The sequence below is a fragment of the Diplotaxodon limnothrissa genome, linkage group LG5 (genome assembly GCF_057381915.1).
Source record: "Diplotaxodon limnothrissa isolate DT_005_m linkage group LG5, D_limnothrissa_male_GT1.1, whole genome shotgun sequence".
NCBI lineage: Eukaryota > Metazoa > Chordata > Actinopteri > Cichliformes > Cichlidae > Diplotaxodon > Diplotaxodon limnothrissa.
This window is the reverse complement of record NC_140600.1, coordinates 25,410,586-25,435,333: the sequence shown is the minus strand read 5'-3', so window position 1 is coordinate 25,435,333 and position 24,748 is coordinate 25,410,586. Positions and strand designations below refer to the sequence as shown.

The 24,748-nt window shown below is 39.1% G+C and overlaps 2 protein-coding genes across 3 annotated transcripts; one reads left to right on the top strand and one right to left on the bottom strand.

Moving 5' to 3' along the window:
• Positions 1 to 1,425: 1,425 nt before the first annotated feature.
• On the bottom strand, positions 1,426 to 6,081 carry LOC146632423 (uncharacterized). The gene is made up of 6 exons (XM_085354369.1): positions 6,049 to 6,081; positions 5,279 to 5,376; positions 5,026 to 5,136; positions 4,739 to 4,870; positions 4,580 to 4,649; positions 1,426 to 4,465 (listed from the first exon to the last, which is right to left on the bottom strand). Exons 2-6 carry the CDS (start codon positions 5,349 to 5,351, stop codon positions 4,150 to 4,152), a joined length of 702 nt encoding a protein of 233 aa, XP_085210495.1. The 5' UTR covers positions 5,352 to 5,376; positions 6,049 to 6,081; the 3' UTR covers positions 1,426 to 4,149.
• Positions 6,082 to 14,234: 8,153 nt separating this feature from the next.
• On the top strand, positions 14,235 to 24,243 carry ddi2 (DNA-damage inducible protein 2). Of its 2 annotated transcripts, XM_085354367.1 has the most exons (10): positions 14,235 to 14,353; positions 14,509 to 14,680; positions 16,926 to 17,055; positions 17,218 to 17,484; positions 17,570 to 17,696; positions 17,857 to 17,984; positions 18,627 to 18,755; positions 18,937 to 19,040; positions 19,240 to 19,432; positions 21,808 to 24,243. In XM_085354367.1, exons 2-10 carry the CDS (start codon positions 14,543 to 14,545, stop codon positions 23,313 to 23,315), a joined length of 2,724 nt encoding a protein of 907 aa, XP_085210493.1. In that variant the 5' UTR covers positions 14,235 to 14,353; positions 14,509 to 14,542; the 3' UTR covers positions 23,316 to 24,243. The 2 variants fall into 2 exon arrangements, with proteins under 2 accessions (XP_085210493.1, XP_085210494.1); XM_085354368.1 differs by lacking the exons at positions 14,235 to 14,353; positions 14,509 to 14,680; positions 16,926 to 17,055; ... (3 more) ...; positions 18,627 to 18,755; positions 18,937 to 19,040 and adding an exon at positions 21,418 to 21,466 and having other exon boundaries at positions 19,291 to 19,432.
• The last annotated feature ends 505 nt before the right edge of the window (positions 24,244 to 24,748 follow it).

Below are 24,748 nucleotides of genomic sequence, written 5' to 3'. Positions count from 1 at the left end.
TAGCTGACAGTTGGTAACTGTGCAGGGACGTGTCTAGCAAAGTTTTGCCAGGGGGGCCCGGTAGGGCATTAACAGGGAAAGGGGGGCACGAAGACATACTTTTCTTTCTTATTCTCATTTAAAATGTCTCACTTTTATTAAATAATTATCTGAATCTTACAACCAAAGTTTTTATCTTTGGTTGTACCAAATCCTAATTGAGATTTTTGGGCCAAGTGCAATAACGTCAGATTCATCTGAATTTAGAAGAAGGAAATTAGAAGTCATGCAGGTCTTTATGTCTTCAAGACATTCATGCAGTTTGACTAATTGTTATGTGTTTTCTGGCTTCATGGATAGGTGGAGCTGGGTAACATGTGCATAGCAATCAAAATGTATGTTGAATGATACTGTCCGAGAGAAGCACGTAAAATGTAAAAAGAATTGGTTCAAGCACTGAGCCCAGTGCAACTTCAAATTTGACCTCAGTGTGTGAAGACAACGCCCAAATTAAAATTAAAAAGCAATGTCTCTTTTCAGGAATCAAATTTTTTTTCCCTGTGAGCTGTTTTATATTGCTGGCTTTCTTTTTTTTTTTTTTTACCAAAATGCTCTACATCCATTGAACAAAGAAAGCACTCATACAGGTAACAGTACAACTCAGGGTACACCAATGATTGTAAATCCTGTCAGTGGCACTTGCCTCTTGTAACTCTTGACATGGGTCAATGAACAATTTGCATGATCATGATGCATTTGCATCATGAAAGACTAAATGATTCCTACCTGAAACAGCTCACACAGCCACGTTTGTAGCTTATTGACTTCTAGAAAGCGATAAGTTTCCAGTTGAATACCATAAGGCAAATGCCAGTTAGTTGTTCCATTATCTACACTTTGTACCTTTGTTGCTCTCAAGGTAAACAGTTCTGCAGCGTCAATCTCCAAAACTGAGTAAATAATGATGAAATAACCTTAGATAGATAAATAGCCTACAAAGCAGTGGAAAAATATGTGCACTGATTGTGCTGTGAAGTGTCCCTTGAACACACTTCCTACTGAATTCTCTCTTAAGATGAAACATATGTGGAATATATATTTGCTGTTTCTGAAGACACGGCAGAGAGTATATGTTGAATTTTGCAGAAGAGACAAAGCTAACACTGCAACCAGATATGAAGATTATCATGTATAAGCTACCTTTGTGCAGAATTTTCAGCCTCAGTTTCAAAAAAACGAAACAGTTATCGTACATCTTTGAGTAATCAAGAATTCTCAACTCTGAATACTGAGTAAAATCTAGATACATGAGTAAAAACCTCTAGATTGCCTGTAAATGTTGTAAACTGAAAATAGTCATCATGTTTGGTGTGACTATGAACACCAAAATAACAAAATCAGTTTACAGTTGTTTTGTCCTCTCTGCACATCAGCGACAAAATTAACGCTATTGCTGTTTGTTAAAACTCTTAAAACTCTGCTTTCATTTGTGCACTTTTATAATTGCTCAAAGCTTTGTATAGTTGACATAGTGTGTGAGGAACTGAGCTGGTTAAGCACGAGGACACACTTAGTATTTAGAAAAAAGTGGTCTTTATTTACCCCTAAAAATGCAAAAATATACTAAATAAACTAGCAATACAGTGCCCATAAAAGAGGTCAAATGACTAGAACTAAACACAAATAAAAACAGCAACTTAAAATATCTCCATCTTAAGACCAGGTGGACACATGACGGGAACACAAATACTAGCAAATTAACCAACACCAAGCAAACAAAGCAACACTTCACTTCAAACGGCCCCATGCCACTCCCCTGTTTTAAATGCATTTTAGAACAGCACGCATCAACACCACATATGAGCAGGTAGAGTGAGGTATGGGATCTTCACACACCCCCGTTCTCTATTGTGGTGCCTGGACCTGGGAGTATAGAGTATGTATGGGGAGTGTGAGTGTGTGTACTGGGTTCACTTCTGTGTGTCTCCATGTCAGGTGAGTACTGAGTATTTGTGCATGTGCGCATGAGGGGGGGAATGTGTGTGCATGTTTGTATTTGTATGTGCCTGTTTGTATATACTGGCTCACTCCTGTGGCTGCTTGGTGCACACTGGCCCTCCTGGCTCTGTTGGGCCCCTTCTAGGGTGTGAAGGGCCCTTGGATCCTGGGTCTCTGGGCCCAGGGCTCAGTCTGATATGGTACAGCTGGCTGCCAGTGGAGCCTGCAGCCTCAGTGCTGCAGGCCCTGTGACTTCTGCACCTTGGCTGCTGGGTGACCCCCATCCGAGGCACTCCACAGCTCTTTTCTAGGTGGCTGACGTGACTGCCCCTCTGGTGGTAATCCTTGCTCGTGGCCCGGAGCTCCTCCATCCCTGCTTCATGTCCTGGGGGGCAGGGCTATGGCTCCTAGCACCCACTACCCACATAGCAAAATTTGTATGGCCTGGATCTGGCCCACAAATGTGCTTACACATGGCCCACATACCGCAAAGAATGACGGCCCTTTGGTGGCCCAGATCAGGTTTGCCAGAGGTGGCACACACATGGCCCAGCACAAGGCCAGTTGCAGGCACACTGGTGGTCCTGTGCTGGCCCATGCGTGGAGTACCTCTGGCAAACCTGATCTGGTCCACCAAAGGGCCGTCATTCTTTGCGGTATGTGGGCCATGTGTAAGCTGTGTGCAGCCACGGGCCAGTTGCAAACACACTGCTGACCCTGTGCTGGACCAGAATAGTTTCAGCTCTTGCCCCAAATGTCAGCCTAATGTGTACCTTAATCAAGCCATGTAATAACAACATGTGCCATCATTGCCAAGCCATGCCCACGTCGGGTTGACATACACCCTGCCATGACACCGGTCAGTCAGAAGTGCAAGTTTGATGCCAGATCCGGGCCAGACCTGTTTTCTATGAACCTGGGCCACATAAACCAAACCACAATCTGGCCAGATATGGCATGCCATCACATAAACAGCGCCATCTATATCCGGCCTGGCCCATGTCTTGATGACATACCACTTACCATGCCAGAAGTCATGTGGGTATTAGACACTTACATGGAGAAATCTTATGAATGTGCTCACACACACAGGTTTTACACATAAGTGTTCATACAGGTTCATACAGGTGTACAAACAACTTACAGACACACACTATCTCGCTTGGCTGCTGCCTCTAAACATATCATGTATTGTACAGTTAACATTACATTTTTATTAATTGCTGTTACTCATGCCCATATTGGTTATTGCTGTGGTTTCCTTACTGTGCTGTTTTATTTTTGCTTGTTTTTTTTCAATCTGCTTCCTTCTTCTCCTCTATTTTTCTTTCCCTCTCAGTCTGTTAACTCTCTTCCGAACTTCTCTTTCCTTCTTCTTTCTCTGTCCTGTCCATTCTGATTGTAATAACTTAAATCAAAATAATAATAATAAAGATCAAATAAACTATGACAATCAATTGAACCAGAATTGCAAAAGCTGTAATGGTCCACTTGGAAAAATAAATCTCTTGGGCATTTTTCTTGACCTTCAGACAGTAATTCTGATTGCTACAATGCCGTACAGGACAGGCAAAAAGAAGAAGAAGACTAAGCAAATTGACAATTTATAAATCAAAGAAAATGCACAACATTAAAAGTTAATTACATATAATTGCCACTGATGAAAGAGCTGCACTTGGGCCAATCAGCACTTCCCATATATAACACAGCCGCAACCTAGAGCACATCTTTTGCCCAACTTCAGAGTTGTGTTGCTGCAGGCGCATTAATAGCAAATAATGTTTTGGTGATACAGATAATACACAAGATGTTTTAAATGTTTTAACTTTTACAGATTCATATGTTTCAAACAATCTTTTAAAAAAAGATAACTGTAAAATACTTTTACTTACTAAACCACAGTAGCAGTAGTGGCAATTGTATACATGTAATGAATATGAGTGCTGTAGACATCTAAGTTATCCTTACGTGGATTGCTCATGTAAACAAATTTGGAACAAATTCCAGTTATAAGTATTCCATTTCCTTCCTCCCTGATTGTCAGAGTGACAAAAGCCTTTTAAAGATTACAAAATTGAAATTCCAAGATAATGAGCCATACCTGGTAAGACAAAAAAAGTCAGCTACAGTTTACATAGCTTTTTTTTTTTTTTTTTTTTTAAATCTGTGCCTTCATCTCAGAAACAATGGAAAATGAAGGCTGTGCCAAAATAATTTGGATTTTGTTGTAGAAGTGGCTACTTGTGGAGGAGAGCTAACAGATCTAGGAGTTGGAAGCACTTTCTTTGTGGAAGTGGCCACTCGTGGAGTAGTAGTAGTATCCATCCCCTGAGTTTGGGCCTCCCACTGTGGACGTTGAGTTATTAAACCTCGGAGAGTAGTAATTGTGTTTGATGTGGGAAGTGTAGTGCTGTAAATATCACTGTTTGGCTCATTACAGATAACATCTGACGATGCAGTTCCACTGATTTTCACTCCTGATTTACATCTAGAATGAAAGATAAATGACAAAGCTGTTAACAACAAGCGTCACGTCCAGACCCTGTTGAAAATTTGTTTTAATCATATATCATAAAAGTACTAAAAACACTAGAATACGTACTCTTTCCATTTTTTACAGTCTGAGTTTTGAGATGTAATGAAAAATCCTTCTTCACATCGTTTACATTCTCCTAGCAGGAAAAAAAGAATTGATGATTTAAAAAGACATTTTCTTTAGTGTGTATGGTAAATGATCCAATATTATGATCCAGTCTTGTACCTCCTATTCGTTTAAATCCCTCAGCACATTTGCAGTTGAAAGAATCACTGTCCCATGGAACAAAGTCTTCACGGCACGCACATCTTGTGTTTGTGAATCTGGTACAATGCTGTTTAATCTCACTACCATGACCTGCAATAAATAAATAAATAAAGAATGTTCTTAATCCTGATGTCGTAATTTGAGTGTGAACTACATGTTTTGTCTCCATTAACAGAGCAGGTTTATCATCAGCTGCTCACATAGCAGCTGTTTTTCTAATAAGTTACAAAAGCTTCAGCACTTACTAGTGTCACACGTTCTACATGCTTTACAAGATTTTGAAGTATTTTCATGATCCTGATAAGAGCCTCGTTTGCAGGGTTCACATCCATTTCCATTACGGGATACTTTTTCACCTTCAAGGATTTCAAAGTGTTCAAAGAAAGGACACAGTTTAATTACAGTAATTACTATACTTTCAAAATAAAATTTAAAAAGTGAAAAACTGATTTTAAAGCATTATACAGAGTGAGTAAAATGATAAAAGGCACACTTTACCTGTTTTGCATGTCAAACCAGCAACATGTTGGTTAAAAATCAAAAAAAGTATGATGAGTTGGACGACAATCATATTCACTTCTTCAATGCAATGTTTCCTGTGTGACAAATAGAATAAGATTAAGACAAAGAGAAACACCACCTGACCAAGTTTAAATTGGACACTCCACACAAATAAGACAGCAACATTTATCACTCATAACTTTGGAACCAACGTTTTACTGTTATTGAAAATACCTGACAACAAAAGAGTTCCCTCTCTGAGGGACATTTCCAGAAAATTGTTGAATCTATGTCCCAAATAATTAAACAGTTCTGAAGGCAAAAGGAAGAGCAAAGGGTACAGTCAGAGGGGTACAGTCAGAGGCTAGACAGTCTGACACTCTCCCCTGTTACCTCAATACTGCAAACCACCAAATCAAAAATATGAACTCAGTTTCATTGAACTCTGTTTCCCAATTCCCACCATCTGCCAGTACTAACTCTGTCTTTCCCTCTTTGCAGACAGCCCCATAGTAAAATCATGACATAAATAAAGAACATTAAACCAAAATACAGAGAATCTGAAGTCAGTCACAATTTCCAAACCAAAAATTAACAACCCAAGCTCACACAGCCAGCATAAACCCATCACAAATTCCCACAGGAATTTCACAATAACTTGGACCTTACAAAAAAAAAAGAGAACTTATGTGTTTATCTGCACAAATAAAATAAGGGATTAATTTCAGATATAGAAAAGAGAACAACAAAAAGCAGCAATCCCCTACCAGCACTCTTCCTTCTGCCTTGTTGACAACAACTGAAGAGACAGGGGTGTGTATGTCTTTCTCTCTCAATATATAATCCTCTGGTGAGGGGGTGGATGTCTCTCTTGCAACAATAATTGGTCATCTACTGAGAGCGAGTGACAGTATGCCAACCGTTACATTCTCAATTTTTCTCTAGCTTTAAACATTCATGCTATAAACCTTATTTCTGTAACAACTGACAGGTACAACAGGGATGTGTTGTGGAATTTTCTGTAAAAAAAAGAAAGGTCTGCAGTATGTTCAGCTGTGGTCAAGCTATTTTATTACTGCATGCATGCAGGAGAGCAAACACACACACATCAAAACATCTCAGGTCTAAGTAATGAGCACACTCCTTTATTCCATTCCAAGGAAGAGGGAGGAAGTTACAAACTGATCATACCACACATCACGCGCCTCGCTATGAAACCTAATGGAGCAATGGGCCAAGGACACAATGTTTTGCCAAGGACACAATGTTTTGTGTCCTTGGCGTTATCAGCACCTGTAAAGGGAGTTGTCTTCTACCAAACTGCTGTACATCCACTGAACAAAAAAAAAGCATGCAGACAGATAACATTACAACTCAAGGGACACTACTGATCGTAAATGCTGTCAGCAGCACTAGCCTCTTGTAACTCTTGACATGGGTCAATAAAAAATTTCATCTGCACTGTGAAATGATTCCCATAAGAAACCGCTCACACAGCCATGTTTGCAGATTACTGACTTCTAGAAAGAGATAAGTTTCCAGTTGAATACCATAAGGTAAATGCCAGTTAGTCGTTCCATTGTCTACGCTGTGTACCTTTGTTGACTTCAAGGTAAACAGTTCTGCAGCCTCAATCTCCCAAACAGAGTAAATAATGATGAAATAACCTGGATAGATAAACAACGTTGCAGGCCAAAGGGAGAATATGTACACTGGACTGTGTCATGAAGTGTCCCTTGAACACACCTTCTACTGAATTGACTCACAGGATGAACCATGTGTAAGATATATGCTGTTTCTGAAGACACAGAGAGACAGAGAGTTTTTGTTGCATTTTTCAGAAATGACAACGTAAAGCTAACACTGCAGCCAGAGACAGAGATCATCACTAATGAGCTAGCGAAACATAAAACAAGGTTATCATTAGTCTTTAAGTAATCAAGAATTCCCAACTTTGAATGCTGTGAGTAAAATCTAGATACATATGAGTAAAAAGCTCTAGATTGCCTGTAAATGTTGTAAACTGAAAACACTTATTCATCATGTTGGTGTGACTGTGACACCAACATATCAAAATCAGTACATGTGTTGTTTTATCCTCTCTGCACATCAGTGACAAAACTATTAAAAAATCGATTAACAACACTATTAATCTACACTATGAAAACGTTTGTTTGAAAGTCTTCTGTTTTCATTTGTGCACTTTAATCACTGCTGAAAGCTTTGTTTAGCTGACATAGTGTAACTGATCACAGGAACTGATCATAGCTTCTTAGTCTATAACCTCTGCTGTTGTATATGGCAAAAAAAAGTTTGTAAACCACTGAGATGGGGAAGGGGTTTGCCGTACATTAACACAACCAGTTCACATGTAGCCTTATGTCAAATGGAGAGCATGCCTCTCAGAACCTGCAAAACTATGCAAACATCACAGCAACACCTCTCCCTATACATGATTCCAGTAACAACTGCTTCAGTTATCAAAAATAAAAATCACAGGCTTCAAAATTAGTGAAGAGTTATAAACTTTCAACCAAATCAAACATGTGAAAAGATGATGAGGAACTGATGTTTATAGGTGACTCCTTCCAATCAGCAGAAGCCTGCAAAATAATAGATTCTTTTTCAACTTCTTTAGATACAAAGGGACATTAAAGACGAACAGGAAGCTGAGGCTCCAGTTCAGACTCACCAGAATTGGGGGAAAAAAGGTTGGAAACACATTAGAAAAACTTGCTTGCTGGACGAGTCTCGATTCCTGCTGCAACATTCTGATGGTTGATACAGACTTTGGCGTGAACATGAAAGCATGGATCCATCCTGTCTTACTGAGCATGTTTTAAACACCGCAGCCTACCTAAACTTTGTTGCTGACCTTGCCTATCCCTTTATGATCACAGTCTGCCCATCTTGCTTACAGACATTAAAGATACAATGAAAAAATAAGAACTTATGTGTTTATCTACACACATAAAATCAGAGATTCCTTTCCATATGGAGAAGAAAACAACAAAAAGCAGAGATCTTCTGCCAGCTTTCTCCTTCGCTTTCCTTTCTTGGTTACAAGTGAAGGGAAAGACATATGTGGCTCTCTCGCAACAATATTAAGTCATCTAGTGAGTGAGAGAGAGAGACAGAAAGAGAGAGAGAGAGGTGTTAAGGAACTCAAAATGCCAAAAAACAAATTTGAAAAAGTCAATTCAGTTTTACTTATATAGCACCAAATTCTAATAGCAGTCATATTATGAGATTTTTGGGCCAAGTACAATTATGTCAGTTTTATCTGAATTTAGAAGAAGGAAATTAGAAGTCATGCAGGTCTTTATGTCTTTAAGACATTCCTGCAGTTCGACTAATTGTTATGTGTTATCTGGCTGCATGGATAAATGGAGCTGGGTATCATGTGCACAGCAATCAAAATGCATGTTGAGTGATACTGTCCGAGGGAAGCACGTAAAATGTAAAAAGAATTGGTTCGAGCACTGAACCCAGTGGAACTTCATATCTGACCTTAGTGTGTCATGACAGCTCCTCAATTAAATTTAAAAAGCAATGTCTTTTTTCAGAAATTAAAAAAAGATTCTCCTTGTCAGCAGTTTTATATTGCTATGACTTTCTTTCTAGGAAGCACTCAGACAGGTAAGATTATAAATGAGGGCACACCGCTGATCATAAATCCTGTCTGCGACACCAGCCTCTTGTAACTCTTGACATGGGTCAATGAATAATTTCATCTGCACTGTGAAATGATTCCCATAAGAAACCGCTCACACAGCCATGTTTGCAGATTACTGACTTCTAGAAAGAGATAAGTTTCCAGTTGAATACCATAAGGTAAATGCCAGTTAGTCGTTCCATTGTCTACGCTGTGTACCTTTGTTGACTTCAAGGTAAACAGTTCTGCAGCCTCAATCTCCCAAACAGAGTAAATAATGATGAAATAACCTGGATAGATAAACAACGTTGCAGGCCAAAGGGAGAATATGTACACTGGACTGTGTCATGAAGTGTCCCTTGAACACACCTTCTACTGAATTGACTCACAGGATGAACCATGTGTAAGATATATGCTGTTTCTGAAGACACAGAGAGACAGAGAGTTTTTGTTGCATTTTTCAGAAATGACAACGTAAAGCTAACACTGCAGCCAGAGACAGAGATCATCACTAATGAGCTAGCGAAACATAAAACAAGGTTATCATTAGTCTTTAAGTAATCAAGAATTCCCAACTTTGAATGCTGTGAGTAAAATCTAGATACATATGAGTAAAAAGCTCTAGATTGCCTGTAGATGTTGTAAACTGAAAACACTTATTCATCATGTTGGTGTGACTGTGACACCAACATATCAAAATCAGTACATGTGTTGTTTTATCCTCTCTGCACATCAGTGACAAAACTATTAAAAAATCGATTAACAACACTATTAATCTACACTATGAAAACGTTTGTTTGAAAGTCTTCTGTTTTCATTTGTGCACTTTAATCACTGCTGAAAGCTTTGTTTAGCTGACATAGTGTAACTGATCACAGGAACTGATCATAGCTTCTTAGTCTATAACCTCTGCTGTTGTATATGGCAAAAAAAAAGTTTGTAAACCACTGAGATGGGGAAGGGGTTTGCCGTACATTAACACAACCAGTTCACATGTAGCCTTATGTCAAATGGAGAGCATGCCTCTCAGAACCTGCAAAACTATGCAAACATCACAGCAGCACCTCTCCCTATACATGATTCCAGTAACAACTGCTTCAGTTATCAAAAATAAAAATCACAGGCTTCAAAATTAGTGAAGAGTTATAAACTTTCAACCAAATCAAACATGTTTAAAGAAGTGAAAAAATGACGAGGAACTGATGCTTATATGTGACTCCTTCCAATCAGCAGAAGCCTGAAACATAATAGATTCTTTTTCAACTTCTTTAGATACAAAGGGACGTTAAAGAGGAACTGATCAGAGCTTCATAGTGAGTAACTTGAAACAGAGGGAACAAAAAGTTGTTTTAGACTTTCAGGATAGTTAGAGTAAGGACATTCAAAGATAATCAATGTGCGGTGTGAGCTTTCGTAATTGTACATGCCAGAAAAGGTTTGGCAACCACTAAGTCAGATTAGAGTTAGATGTGAAATCCTTACCTTGTACCACTTAAAAGCTATGCTTCTGAGAACCTGAGACTTAGATAAACATCAAATAGAACAACACCCCACAAGGTGCAAGTTCCCAGTACATTATACAGAGCAGATAACCTGAAGTTACATCAGAATCGTTCATCACTATGCTCAAATATGCCATTTTGAAAACACATAGCAATTGCATTAATGGACATCCACTCATACATTATAGGTTATGTGGTACCTTTGAACAAAAACAGAGCACATTTAAAATAATAATATCAATGAAAGCCATGAGAGCCATTTTCTTTTTCTCCTTTTCATTGGCTGTTCCACATCTAACCAGCCCATATAAGTTTCTACACCTTTGGTTGCACCAAGCAAATCACGCCTCTGCACCAGAATGTGCAGAACAAGTGGTTTTTCTTTTTTTCTTGCAATAGAGGCAACATTTGCCTGGAATTATACAGGATAGATGTGGTTAGAAAAGCCTTTTATGTACTGTGGGTGTGCAAAGAAGAAAAACTCAAAATGAAAAAAAAACCCGTAGGAAACTGACACCACGGTAAAGGCATGAACTTTTGATAAAAAGCACGCTCCACAGAAGCGATTTATTTAATGTTGTGCGTTACCGTGGCAACTCCGACTTTACTCCAGTCATTTTTTCCCTTTCCATCCAAAAAAAGTCAAAACTCTTCCACCATACAGCAAGTCCTCATAACCGGTTTCATATCACTGCTTCTCCTGTCAGTACTTCTATAGTAACTGTGTTGAAACTCAGTGGTTATTACTCATTATTAATTCATATTCATATTTAAAATAAATTAAATGCATTTTTCCCTTTCACAGTTTATGCAGTACCAGAAATGAATTCTCTTTAGTATCTTTTGGTTTAACCTGTTTTGAAACTATTTCCTTCCTGTTTTACTAACCTTAAATTCTTTACAACTTTGCATGTAACCCTCAAACAACCATTAAATATGGTTCACATAAGAAATCAACCATGAGAACCACATAATATTCTACATGTGCACGTACACATTTTTTACTGTTTATTGGCATATTTTTTCCCCCCAGTTGATACTAAATACTTTTTTGGTCGAGAAAGATAAGTATACAAAGCATTTTTAAATGTCTACAGGACCTGTGCACATTCAGATGGTTTAAAATAAAATAGAGAGAAATAAAGGACAAGTCGTGTCCTGCATATAGTAGACCTAAAATATCCTTAAGCACATTGTTTGTGTAAACAAATTTAGGACAAATTCTAGTCATAAGTATTCACTTTTATTTCTGTCTTATTGTCAGAGACAGGTAAGCTTATAAGAATGAGAAATTTAACATATATAATATTGCATTTTATTTTCAAAACAGTGAAACTTCAGAACTGCTGATGAAGCTTTAGATACTAGCTTTAGAAGTGAATGAATGAAATGAATAAAGAAACACTTTCATTCTTGAGATTAGATCAGATTACTGATTTAAAAAAATGTAACAGAAACACAATATAATACACTACATTACAATAGAGCAGCTGAGTAACTGCACTTGGGTGTATTTGTACATGTGGAACATTGAAGCTGTTTTCTTTGTTAATGATGAGGTGGACCTGATGACAGCATCTTAGTGGGTGGGAAGTGTCCTAGATGATCCTGGCTGCTCTGCTGAGGCAGCGAGAGCTGAAAGGCTCTTCCAAAGAGGCACGTTTTTTTAGTTTGTTTGTTTTCTGGGCAGAGTTTATGATCCTCCAAAGGGCTTTCCTGTTCGCGTCTGAGTTGCTGGCGTACCACACACTTTTGATGAAGCTGCTGGAAAAACATGGCAGCAGCTCTCCTCATAACTCAGGAATTAGAGTCTCTGATATGCCTTTTTGACTGCTGCTGCTCCAATACGTATACTCACAAACTTAAAGACAACAATAATAGTAAGAAGATTATAAAAAAAAAATAAGATAATAAGAAGGTCAGATGGGAAACTGTTATAATAATAATAATAATAATAATAATAATAATAATAATTATTATTATTATTATTATTATTATCATCATCATCACAGGGTAAAATATTGTGTTATTTAAAGTGTTATTTATTTGTTAAAAATAAAAAATAGTGCAGTTTACAATAAATAAACAACACAGTTAAAATAAAAGTGCCGTGGACACTTAGTGTCTGCATTACACTGTAAGACAGTGTAATACAGGGACTCAAGTTTACTAGTAAAACACCATATTTTGGTCATTTTCTTAAGGATGTAGAATTGTACATACAATCAGTATCAGACACCACCAACAAAAAGGCTCTCAAAACAATATATATATGTGTGTGTGTGTGTGTGTGTGTGTGTGTGTGTGTGTGTGTGTGTGTGTGTGTGTGTGTGTGTGAATTTTTGCGTGTATTCATTTTTACCCCTGGTTTTGTGTGTTCATGTTCTGTTCTTCTGTATACTTTATCTGTCTGTGTGTTGTATACTCATTGATTGTCCAATAAAGTTCATTAAATAAAATACAGAGACTACTCACTAGTGATGGGTCGTTCGCGAACGAAATGGCTCTTAGAGCCGGCTCTTTGACGTGAACGACGCGAGCCGGCTCCTTATCGCGAGCCGTCACGTGGGGTTTTTTTGTTTTTTTCTTTCTCTCAGCCTCTCTCTCGCACTTTTTTTCCGCTTCACTCTGCACGCGAGCCTTGTGCTTTACGCTGGGCAGAGGGGGGAGGGGCGGTAGTTACACTCAGTAGCACAGGAACAGAGCCAGAGAGAGAGAAAGAGAGGCAGGGACAACAACATTAGAAAGGTATAGTAATCATCCACAACTATTTTCAGTTGCAGATGATAAAGGATTGAGAAAGTTTATTCATGCAGGTCCATATGACAGAGAATATGCATGTTCTTTTAGTTTTCATATTATAATTTATATTTAATTGTGTTGTGGTTTGCAGTGTTTTGTGTTCTTTTCACTTTAAATTTGTGAAAGGAAAAAGCTGAAAATTTAAATAGTTAAAACTTGAAATGTGAATAGTTGATTTTTGTATTATATGATTTATTTATTACATTTTATGTGGAGTGAATAAATAAAAGTATATTTACGGTGGCCCCTAGAGACAAAGCACATACAAACTTCAAATCACGTACGAACTCTGAAGCATGTACAAACTCCAAAACACGTAAAAACACGTACAAACTCCAAAACACGTAAAAACTCCAAAACACGTAAAAACACGTACAAACTCCGAAGCACATAAAAACTCAGAAGCATATAAAAACTCAAAACACGTACAAAAGACAACAGAAGTGCTCCAGGATGCTGGGCGCAGTGTTGAGCCTTTGTTATCTTGTGGCTACACAAGCCAGCAAGTACCAACGACCGGATTTGGTGTGTGGTAATAACAGGTAAATGAACTTTTTTTTAAATTATTTGAATATATATATGAGTGCCTGTGTATAAATACACAAACAATACACACATGCTTTCAATTGTGTAATTTAAGTGATCTAGTAGCTCTGCTTTGGAAGTTCAGTTCATGCTAGAAATGTGTTTTGGAGTTTGTACGTGTTTTGTCTCTAGGGGCCACCGCATATATTTATATATAAACATATATAAATAAAACCACTTGTTTTTATGTTAGTAATTCCTTTTGTGCATAATTTTATATTATTGTTAATAATAAATTAATTAAAGCAACAAAACAACCTGAAGAGCCGGTTCGGAGCCGAAAGAGCCGGCTCTTTTTAGTGAGCCGAACCGAAAGAGCCGGTTCTCTAAAAAGAGCCGGAAATCCCATCACTACTACTCACGACCGCGGATGCAAGCTGCCGTTAAAACGACAGAAGAAGAAGAAGAAGAAGAAGTACGCACGACCGCAAATTCTGTATTGCGACATGCCAGAAAACGGGTTGAATGAGATGCAATACTTGTTTGGCTCTTGTTAAAAGAGAAACTGTGACATCAGGCTTCTTACCAGTAAGTGCAAAGCAGTCACTCTCTTTTCATGTAACTACTTTCGCTTTTGACGCAATTTCTACAGAAAGTCGGCTTAATTAAGAGGGGGGAAATCCACAAACTAACTGGGGTTCCCTGTGGAAAAACTACACCACACTAAACGCATTCTATTGCAGCGGACTTGTCCACAGATCCTGCCCCAAAAAAGCGATGCTGGTGACCGTTTTCTGCGCGCCGAGGGATCGCCAAGAAACCACCTTCGCCCTCGATGTGTCCCCGGAGCTGGAACTGAGAGACTTCGTAGCACTTTGTGAGCTGGAATCAGGAATCCCAGCAGGGGAAATCCAGGCAAGACCCATGCTACATGTAGCAACGGAGCTAACGTAGCTAGCAGCTAAGCTAGCTAGCTGGGTTGCTAGGATGAATCGGACTTTTGCTGTTTTGATGGACGAAGTGTTACGAAACCTGCGTTGTTATCCACAACAGACACGTTTCCAGAATTATGTATCCCACGTCTAAAGTGTGTGTAGCCTTAACCTAAGAAAAAGTGAGCACACTGGCAAACTAAGGAAGCTAATAGTTGTCCGGGTAATTAATGGTTGGAGAAGTTTAATTCAGGGTTAGTTAGTGAGTTTTGTACGCCTGGTAGCTCGAGATATAAGGCTAACGTTATCTGGGCTGAAGGAAGAACCCCAAACAAGTGATAACCTACCAAATGTTTTACTGCGTGACGAGCTTTGGGTTTCAGCACGCTATAAAGGGGATAATAAAGTTAGTGCAGCAGTGGTATACAGTAATAAAGCGAAAAGTAAAACTACTCGCCAGAGCCTTTAATTCTGGCAGATTTAGAAAGTTTTAAACACATTTAATACACGCACCCGTAGTTTATGTTAGATTGGAAGAAAAATAAATAGACTCTAAACTTGACTGTAGATCAAACAATTAAATGCAAAGTGAAAAATAATATAACATTTAAGAAATAATATTTATAGTAATGAAAATAAGTGTTTGTTTTAGCCCTGAATCAGTTTCTTCTGCTGGCTTCAAAATATAGCATTTCGTTTACACACTTTGGTCTGCACAGTGTTTGTGGGTAAACTGGAAACAGAAAGTGAGGATGAGGAGTAGAGGGTCATTCCGTGTTAGCTCATCGGATACAAAGAGAAAATAAGAGAAACATGTTGTGGTGTCTGGGGAATATCACACTGAAGTTGGGTGAAAATGTGTTTTTTCACATTTAAGCTTTAGTGGTTGGTATTGAAAATTTAATCAACCCCTGTCTTGGTCTGGTTTCCATTCTAAAAGAGATTAGATTTCAGTGGAATTTCCAGGCTAAATAAAAGTGGAAGTAGTAATACTAATAGTATCTGTGACTATTTATCTGATTTGGAGGGTTTGTGATTTCTATATGAGGAGTTGGAAATAAAATATCAGTACCTGCAAAATTGTGGTTTTGACATTCTCCAAAATATTTTAGGGACTTCAAACATACATCATTTGTTTTGAGCTATACTCATAGAGCCATACTACCATGATAGAAGAAAATTCCTAACTTCATCCATTGAAACTTTTTTCCCCATTTTGTCAAAAACATTGTACTAGAAATTTTTTGTAATTCCTGTTAAGAAGTGTGTATTTCCCCTGAAAGTTTGTCATGCAAACCTATGATGGTCACGTGGGAAATATGGCTTTAATTTGATGAATTGAGATTCAGTTAACAGTACTAAGATAACTCATTGTCAGTCAAGTAGAAAGAAGTACTATACTAGAACTATATAAATGATAAAAGATAAGCAGCAAAAAGAAAAGAAAAAATCAGACCTTCTTAAAATCACACAGAAAAGTGTGTGTGTGTGTGTGTGTGTGTGTGTGTGTGTGTGTGTGAGTGTGAGTGTATGTTTGTCTGCAAACTCCTCCTAGACCATCATAAGTTGAGTAACCAATGCTTGAACACAAGTACATCTTAGACCATCTTAGGTTTCTTATCTATGACATTTTTTTTTAAATCATAAAGTTGCCTAGCAACGGGCTAAAATAAACTAAAAGTTAATCATTTATGCACCTTTTAAAAGTGTTGTTATCAATTTTATTTCACAACAACAACATTCATTTATATCTACAAAATTTGAATTACGCATGCTTTATGGTGCCGTCATGTGGCAACCAGCTAGCAACGTGCTAAAATTACCAGTTTTTATATTATATTTTCATAACACTAGAGTCTAATTTAGATCCACAAAAATGTAATTATACGCACCAAGAAACCACGTAACAGTGGGATCAAATGATCCATATTGACACTATAAACAACATCTGCCACCGCTATTTAATTAATTGAGTATATCAATTTATCAACAGAACGGACAGGCCAAACAATACTGTAGCATGGGCATGCACTAGGAAAAAAAACAAACAAACAAAAAGAAAAGAAAAATAAACTATTGAAACAGATAAGAATCAATAGAAATCTTTACACATTATTCAAGTATGACCAGTGTCCACCCATTTCTGCGTCAAATAAAATGTGAGCAAAAACTTGTGAATCTTATGCATGTTGATTTCTTCTTATTTAGTGTTTTTTATTTTTGTACAGATCACATATGTTGAACAGCCCCTAAAAGACCTCACTCGTGCCTTGGGGACATACGGTGTAAAGGATGGAGACGTGGTGGTTCTCCGGCAAGCTGACAGAAGGCCACCAGCGGCTCAGCCCGCCTTCCCAGGTAATACACATGAAAACTAATAAACATGTTGTTTATGTATGTATTTTAATCAGGGAAATGTTTAATCTGAATCTTATTGTTGTTGGATGAGTTACGAGAGACGTGACATAATAATAATGTCGTTATGCAGTACGCTAATCTTCTACCCTTTCTGTTATTTAGGTCTGCCCCGTATTGACTTTCGTTCCATCACAGTCCCAGGCACCTCTTCTTCAGCCAATCAACGTGGTGCCGTACGACCACAGCAACAGGCTCCACCGCAGCGTGCCGCACAGCCTTCCACGCCAATGGCCTTTCGTGGGTCCTCTCCTCAGGGGCTGGACGACCCCGCCTTACTTCAGCAGATGCTTTTATCGAATCCACACGAGCTATCGCTCCTCAAGGAGAGAAACCCGCCGCTCGCTGAGGCCCTGCTGAGCGGAGACTTAGGTGAACTAAAACAGAGTAATGGGTGTGCTTGTCGTCTTTTAATTTACAATGAGTCGGCCATGTTAGCATAATTGTGTTTCCTTAGAGCGTTTCACCAAAGTGCTGCAGGAGCAACAGCAGGATCGAGCCAAGAGGGAGCAGGAGAGAATCAGACTTTTGACCGCTGATCCTTTTGATTTGGAAGCCCAAGCAAAGATTGAAGAGGACATCAGGTAGGAAAAGACGTTAATCACTTAGAGACATTCACAACACATAATAATCCTCATCCTATGAGGCACAGCTTCACTTTCATCTGCCACTTGCGTGTTTTGGTTTATTATTTATGAATTGTTTGTGATTTTTCTTTTACACTTACTGTTGAATTGATTTTAGGCAACACAATGTGGAAGAAAACATGACCATAGCAATGGAGGAGGCCCCAGAAAGCTTTGGACAGGTGGTTATGCTGTACATTAACTGCAAAGTCAATGGCCACCCTGTGAAAGCTTTTGTTGACTCAGGTAATGAACATTAAATCCTGATACGAACAGTAGTGGGGCTGCACAATAAAATTACATTAAAAAAAAAATTAAAAGATTTTTGTTTTTATTTTTCTCCAATGTGAAAAAAAATGCCAAATGATTTACATTTGCTCTCTTTGAAAGGAATAAATCACATTATTTTGTGGGGTGGTTTTTCAGGCATCAGTTAGAAAATATAAATTCTTTAACAAGCTTAATGATATCCTATTGGTTTTAAAGTGTCGTCAATCTTGCTCCATACTCTGAGGGTGAGGCTTTTTAATACCCCAAACACCTTGCTGTCTGTGGCATCAGAGGGAGATGTGCCACTTAAAGGCGGAGGCTCGAGGCAGGACTGTATGAAAACAAACAAAATACCAGCCTAATACTTATCAGAGTGTGTGGGATTCTGTTTGTTTCTCACAATCATTAAAGAAGTGTACCCAGTCTGGGTAGCAGTCTTGTCGGGTGGAGACAGGACTGTTATAGCAGCTTTTCAGGTCTTTATAGGTGTGGAAAATAGGATTGTACCCATGCAATATGGGCTGACAAATACAGGTGTGTAGTTGTGGTTTACATATGAGGTATCTTTAAACACATTTTGGTTTTAGTTTTCACTGATTTTTTTTCCTTCACTTTTAGGAGCCCAGATGACCATCATGAGCCAAGCATGCGCAGAGCGCTGCAACATTATGCGACTGGTGGACAGACGCTGGGCTGGGATCGCCAAAGGAGTGGGCACCCAGAAGATCATTGGCAGAGTTCATTTGGGTTTGTGTCAAGAGTGTTTCTACTATGAACAATTTTACTTTTTATGCAGAACAGTCACAAATGTTTGCCTAACTATCTTGCTATGCCTTCTAGTAAATCCAAATTTAAGTCTCTGCATCACATTTTCAGTGTATTCTTTTTTTTTTCTTTTTTTTTCCTTTTTTTGTTCCTCATAATCCAGCTCAGGTCCAGATAGAGGGAGACTTCCTTCCTTGTTCTTTCTCCATTTTGGAAGACCAGCCTATGGATATGCTGCTTGGCCTGGATATGTTGAAGAGACACCAGGTGTGAGCTCCTTTTATCTGAGCAGTGGTGTTTTCATGAGAAACGGGGCGCATGGGAGTTTTTGCTCTCATGCCCCGGTTTTTATTTAGTTATCTTCTTATTTTTGTCAGAAAAGAAATATCGCTGACAAAAATGATCAGTCATTAACACTGGAAACTTTAGAAAAGCTTAGGATTATACATTTCTGTTTTTCTTGCAGTGTTCGATCGACTTGAAGAAGAGCGTCCTCCTCATCGGCACTACAGGCACAGAAACTCGCTTTCTGTCTGAGGCGGAGCTGCCAGAGTGTGCCCGACTAGCCTACGGCACAGAGGGGCGTGAAGATGCCCGCCCAGAGGAGCTGGCTGACAGAGAACTGGCAGAGGCGCTTCAGAGGTCCATACAGGAAAGCGGTAAGAAGCCGTTTATGTGTGCACTTCAGGCTGTTTCTCATTGAGCTTTTTTCCAGCTCAGTTGGAACTACATTTGCATGTGCCACTTAAAGCTTCTTACTCTCAACTCCATTTATGCAGTCACATGATCACTTCATGTCATCACCTCAGCAAGTTAAATGTACCTTAGTATAAGACAACAGTCAGGCAAATGAGAGCACATTTAAAACAGAAATAAGCTTTTTAGGCTTAAAACAAAACAAACTGATGAATGAAACAAAATGATTTAAACTATATATACATATATTTACCATTTATAAAGTTCACCATCCTTACTGTCCATACCAGGTGTATTGTGATCTAAAAGTACCTCTTCAGATTAGGTTTTAGCGAATCATGTCCCTGAAAGTGCTTCCTCAAAACTGTTTCATTATAGTGAGTTCATATAGGACAACTAAAATTTGTCTGATTATGATGTAGACTCGAGTGCAGATGGATCTGAAGAGTGTGAGAGCAGAACTTGAAACCTCCTACGCAGACAAATGGAAAAAAACATGTTGTGCCAACAGAAACGTGGGTGGGGATTTATATGAACCAGAATCTATGGCAGACCAGGAAATAATAGATTCATAAACAGGATTAAATGTTGCCTTATCGTCTCGTTATTGTTTAAAATCTCCGACAACATCTGTATCTAACTAAAAGTTTTAAAAAGTGTCCTCTAATTGTGAAATAAAATCTATTTTATATATATATATATAAGAAAAATGCTTAAAATGTCTGCAGTGTTGACAAAACTAATAATAAAAGCAATCGCTCCCATTGTATTTGTGCAGTTACTTAACTTCACTATGACAAAATGTTAGCATGGGAAACATCAGTTATGGTTAATGGCAGCTTGTCGGTCCCCTGCCGTCTCACTTTGTGGACAGTGTGAGTTTTTCAACCACTTTAATGCTTCAAACGTTTTATTTTTGCCGTCGGTCTAGCCACAGACTCGTTTTACAAGCATTCTTTTAAATTACCATAATTCTCTTACTGTTTGAGTTAGACATAAAATTCAAAGGGTTTTGGAAAGAAGAGAATATGAGCTTTAAAGATTGATTTGGTGTATCACAGTAGCACAAAGCATTCACAAGGTAGGTCTGTCTGAACACAGAGAGAAAAATCGGCTCTATCTAGATGAAGACATTACAATACGGTAACTCCTTAACTGTGTTGAGCTAGAGAGAAAATTTAAATGGTTCCTGAAAGATGAGAATTGTTTTATGATTTCACAGTAGTCCAGGCGACATGTCTGATAGTTGTGTGATAAAGGGTTAAACTGTTCATCATTAGCTATTCCAGCACCAAATAAATACTTTGGCATCACTATAGTGAAGTTTCTCCTTTAGGGTGTTGTGAGTGTTTTAAGTTAGTGGATTATTACATGACAACATTTCTTGTCCGGCAACTTTTCTAATGTATAAACAGGTTTTTTAAAGAAAATATTGAAATATAAGAGTTTAATTTATTGGAATTATGTCATTTTTTGACATCGCTCACTCCTACTTTATAAAAGTTACCAACACAGATACACTGTCAGTGGAAAGTGGTGCTTTTCCACCCATACAGGACTCTTCAGTTTCCCTTTAATACTCACATTATTATTTGTGCAAGAGCCCCATTAAGTCTTTGTTGTTGTTTCCAGTGATGCCCAGCAATGACTGGAGGTTGTTAATGGACTCGAGTCAGGAGAGACAGTTTAATCAGCCCACAGTTTTAACTGCTGAACAACCCTTTGAATTGAGCTCCCCTGACGTTTAGTGATGGGGATGTACACTGCAACCTCTTTGTCAGGACCTAGACCCGAGAATTTTTTAATTTATTTATTTATTTTTGGATGACACTTTTCACATCTGTGTGTGTGAAAAGGCCGATAGTTTGGTGCATGCCCTGTGTGTGACTGCTAACTTTCTCCGTCCCTTTGCATGATGTGTGTGGTGTGTGCCCTAACCCCTGAGCAGGACAGCACTGATGCATTTGGAGACAGCTGGAGAGGGCCCTACCAACCAGGTACTGCAAAATTCACAAGTCCATTGCCAGTGCTAAGTCCATTGCTATTTGTTTCTTTTATTTTGCTGTTATTTTGCTGCTGGGTCAGGTAATCAGTGTTGTACCTTTGTTGTTATTTACTGATGCATTTTATTGTGATTATTTATATTTGATTGAATTAGAATAGGAAATTCATTATAATTAATATTAATGAATAAAGTATGTTAGTATAGAATGCATTGAAGAATTTGGGCAAGAGAATATGTTTTTGTGTTTGGATCTAAAGCTATTAAATTGACATAGTTACTGTCCCACACTGGAGTTCACAGTTTAATTCCTAGGCATATTTTCTCTTGTGATAGACACTGCAGATGGACAAGCTACCTCACCGCAGCCCCAACCATTTTCATTACCCAAAACCTTAGGCCAAACGTCGTCAGCCACCTCCCCTTCCCAAAGCCTCTCCTCTGATCAACCCCAGAACCCAACCCTGGATCGCTCTCAGTCTGCCCCTGCCGCCATGCAGCAGTCCTTAGCACCAGGGCAGTGCCAGGATCAACCTGGCTTCCAGGAGCTTCCTCAGCCTTCATCCCCAGCAGAGGATGGAGCTTCTATACCTCACCATATCCACCCTGACCCTTTGCCTCTCCATAGCAACTCCGTGGTGCCCCCTCTAAGCAGTCCCTCAACAGATGTTGTGCGTTCGTGTACCCCTCCTGCAGACATGAACTACGTATCCCAGGATCCAGGGGGAGAACTACAGCCTGGAGCCATAAAGGGGGATGCTGAATCAGATGAGGTGGAGAACAGCTCCATGCTTCCCCATGCAGAGGAACTTTCCCCCATTCAGCCCATGGAGCAGGAGGTGACAGAGTGTGATACTGCTGTTACAACGGAAGTCGGTCCAGGTGCTCCCAGGGAACCTGACTCAATTGAAATGGAGTCTCCCACTGCTTCTGACAGTGTGGTGTGCTCTGAGAGGGATCAGCCTGATGGAGAGCACTGCTCCAGCTCTGAAAGCATCCCCTCGTTGGCATCTGCCCTTAGGGAGCTTCATGAGCTGCTGGTATCCAACAACTGTGCTCAGTCACAAAATCGCAGCACCTCCTGCTCTCCTTCAAATCCATTCAGGCAGGACACAGACAACATGTCCCCCGAACCGTGCACCTCAATCCCCGAAAATACCCAGCTTACCCCCTCTACTGCCATTACACCCGGTGCAGAACCAAGCGATGCCAAAGCCAACTATGCTGCTGCTGTGTCTGATGGGGAACCATCTAAGTGTCTTGCGCCCCACCACTCTGGCCAGAATGAACATCTGGGCGGTGATACAGTAGAGGCTGTGATTGGACAAGGACCACTAGAGTGTCCACATAGCTATGAGGAGAGGAGGGCAGACAGATGTGGGCAAGATGAGGCGAGTAACATCAGCTTTTCTCAGTCTGAGCCAGAGGTTCCACTTGATCCCCCTGAGGATCTGGAGTTCAGGGAGCCTCCTGAGGGGCAGCATGGGAGAGGGGTCGCAGATGGACAAGCCTCTGGCACCAATACCCCAGACAACCTAGGCCTCCAAACTGAGCACACTTTCCTCAGCCCTATGTCAATGGCAGCGGGCTCACCGGAGGAAGTTTCAAGCAACTTGTCCTCATCAGTTCCTCCTCTGGCTCAGACTCCCCAGCCTTCATCTCCAGCCTCTCCTCTCCCTCCTCTACATCCCTTTATAGAACAGTTTCCAGCCGAGCACATCCAGAGAATCCAGGCAGCAGGCTTTTCTGCCAGGGAGGCTGCAGAGGCACTGGAACAAGCCCATGGGGTTGTGGAGCTAGCTCTGCTGGCACTTCTAGCCCGCAGTATCACTGTGCCCACCTAGACTCAAAACCAATCATGCGAGTCCCTGGCCTCCCAAATTAGCATCTGTCTTATTTGGAAACTTGTTACCAATCCAGATGTCTCAGTCCCCATTTTTAGCAGGGACCACGTAAAAGAAACAGGGAAATGCTGTCTCTTGGTTTGTCGTACAGACTATCCGAGAAGAAACAGGACAACTGCTGATACTTTTCTGGCTAAAAAGAAATGTGAGGTGTGTTTGCATGCAGATGTTTTGGGTCCTCACCCACTTCATTGGTTTTTAGAGATTTGGTAACATAGAATGATTTTCTTCTCATTTCATCGTTCAGCATTGATATATTATTAAATGCCCGTTATTGATTACTGAACCATTAAACATTATTGTAATTCCCCCTCTTTGACATATCATACAACTACTCTTGTCTAATTTGTTAATCGTCAATAAAACAAAACAATCTCAGAGTGGAGTAGCATTACCTGCTACTCATACCACAGTAACTTTTGTTTGGTGAGCTTGAGATTGTTCAGCACAAATGTGGATATTTTAATGATTTTTTTCCTTTTTTGAATAAAACCTAATGCAACAACCCAATGTTGGAAGAACTTTTGCAGTTAAGGAGGGTTGATCATTTTTGATCAAGTTTACAATTTCCATTGACAAGGGAAACCCAACATGTCAATGTTATCATCACTATAAAATAACGAGTGGGTTCGCCGAAGTACGATCATAAATGGGATTGATTGATTCAGTATGTTATTTACCGAAGGTATCTTGTACTGTATGTATCCACTTTTTTCAGCGCTTTGCCATGTCTAGATTACAACTCTGTTTGTAGCTCCCATTCAGGAAGTCTTTTATTTTGTGTAAGTTCTTCGTAGTGTGTGATCATGTGTTCAAACATCCATATTTTATTTTATAATCAGTTTTTAAAAAAATAAATAAAAAAATGTCAGACGTTTCATCAGTATGTCATCTATCGGGACTTTTAATGGCTTTATTTGAGTCATGTACATTATCCACAATGTTCAGGCAGATTGAATTATTTACTTTTATCTTGTATGGAATTTTAAATTGCAAATAAAATGAAACTAGTATTTGTAAAGACGTGTGTGAGTTTTTAAGTCATTTTTTTCAAACACATGCCAAGTATAGAAAGTAAGAGTTTCCATATCTTGCTTTTAAAAAGTATTTTCCATAATCTTAAAAAAACCTTTTTTTTAAATGGACATCTTAAAGGACATCTTAAAGGATATGTGGTATCAAAATAATGATGTTGCCATGAGTTGGACTAATCTAAAAGGTGAAAAAAATAGCCCACTGCTCTTGTGTATGGAAGCTTGGTGGCACCACTGGGAAAAAGAAAAAAAAAAAAAAGATCTTTTGACATCCATAAGTTTAACCTGCTAACTCAGACTTCTAAGAAAATAATGTGACACTTTGAGTTACATTAAAAT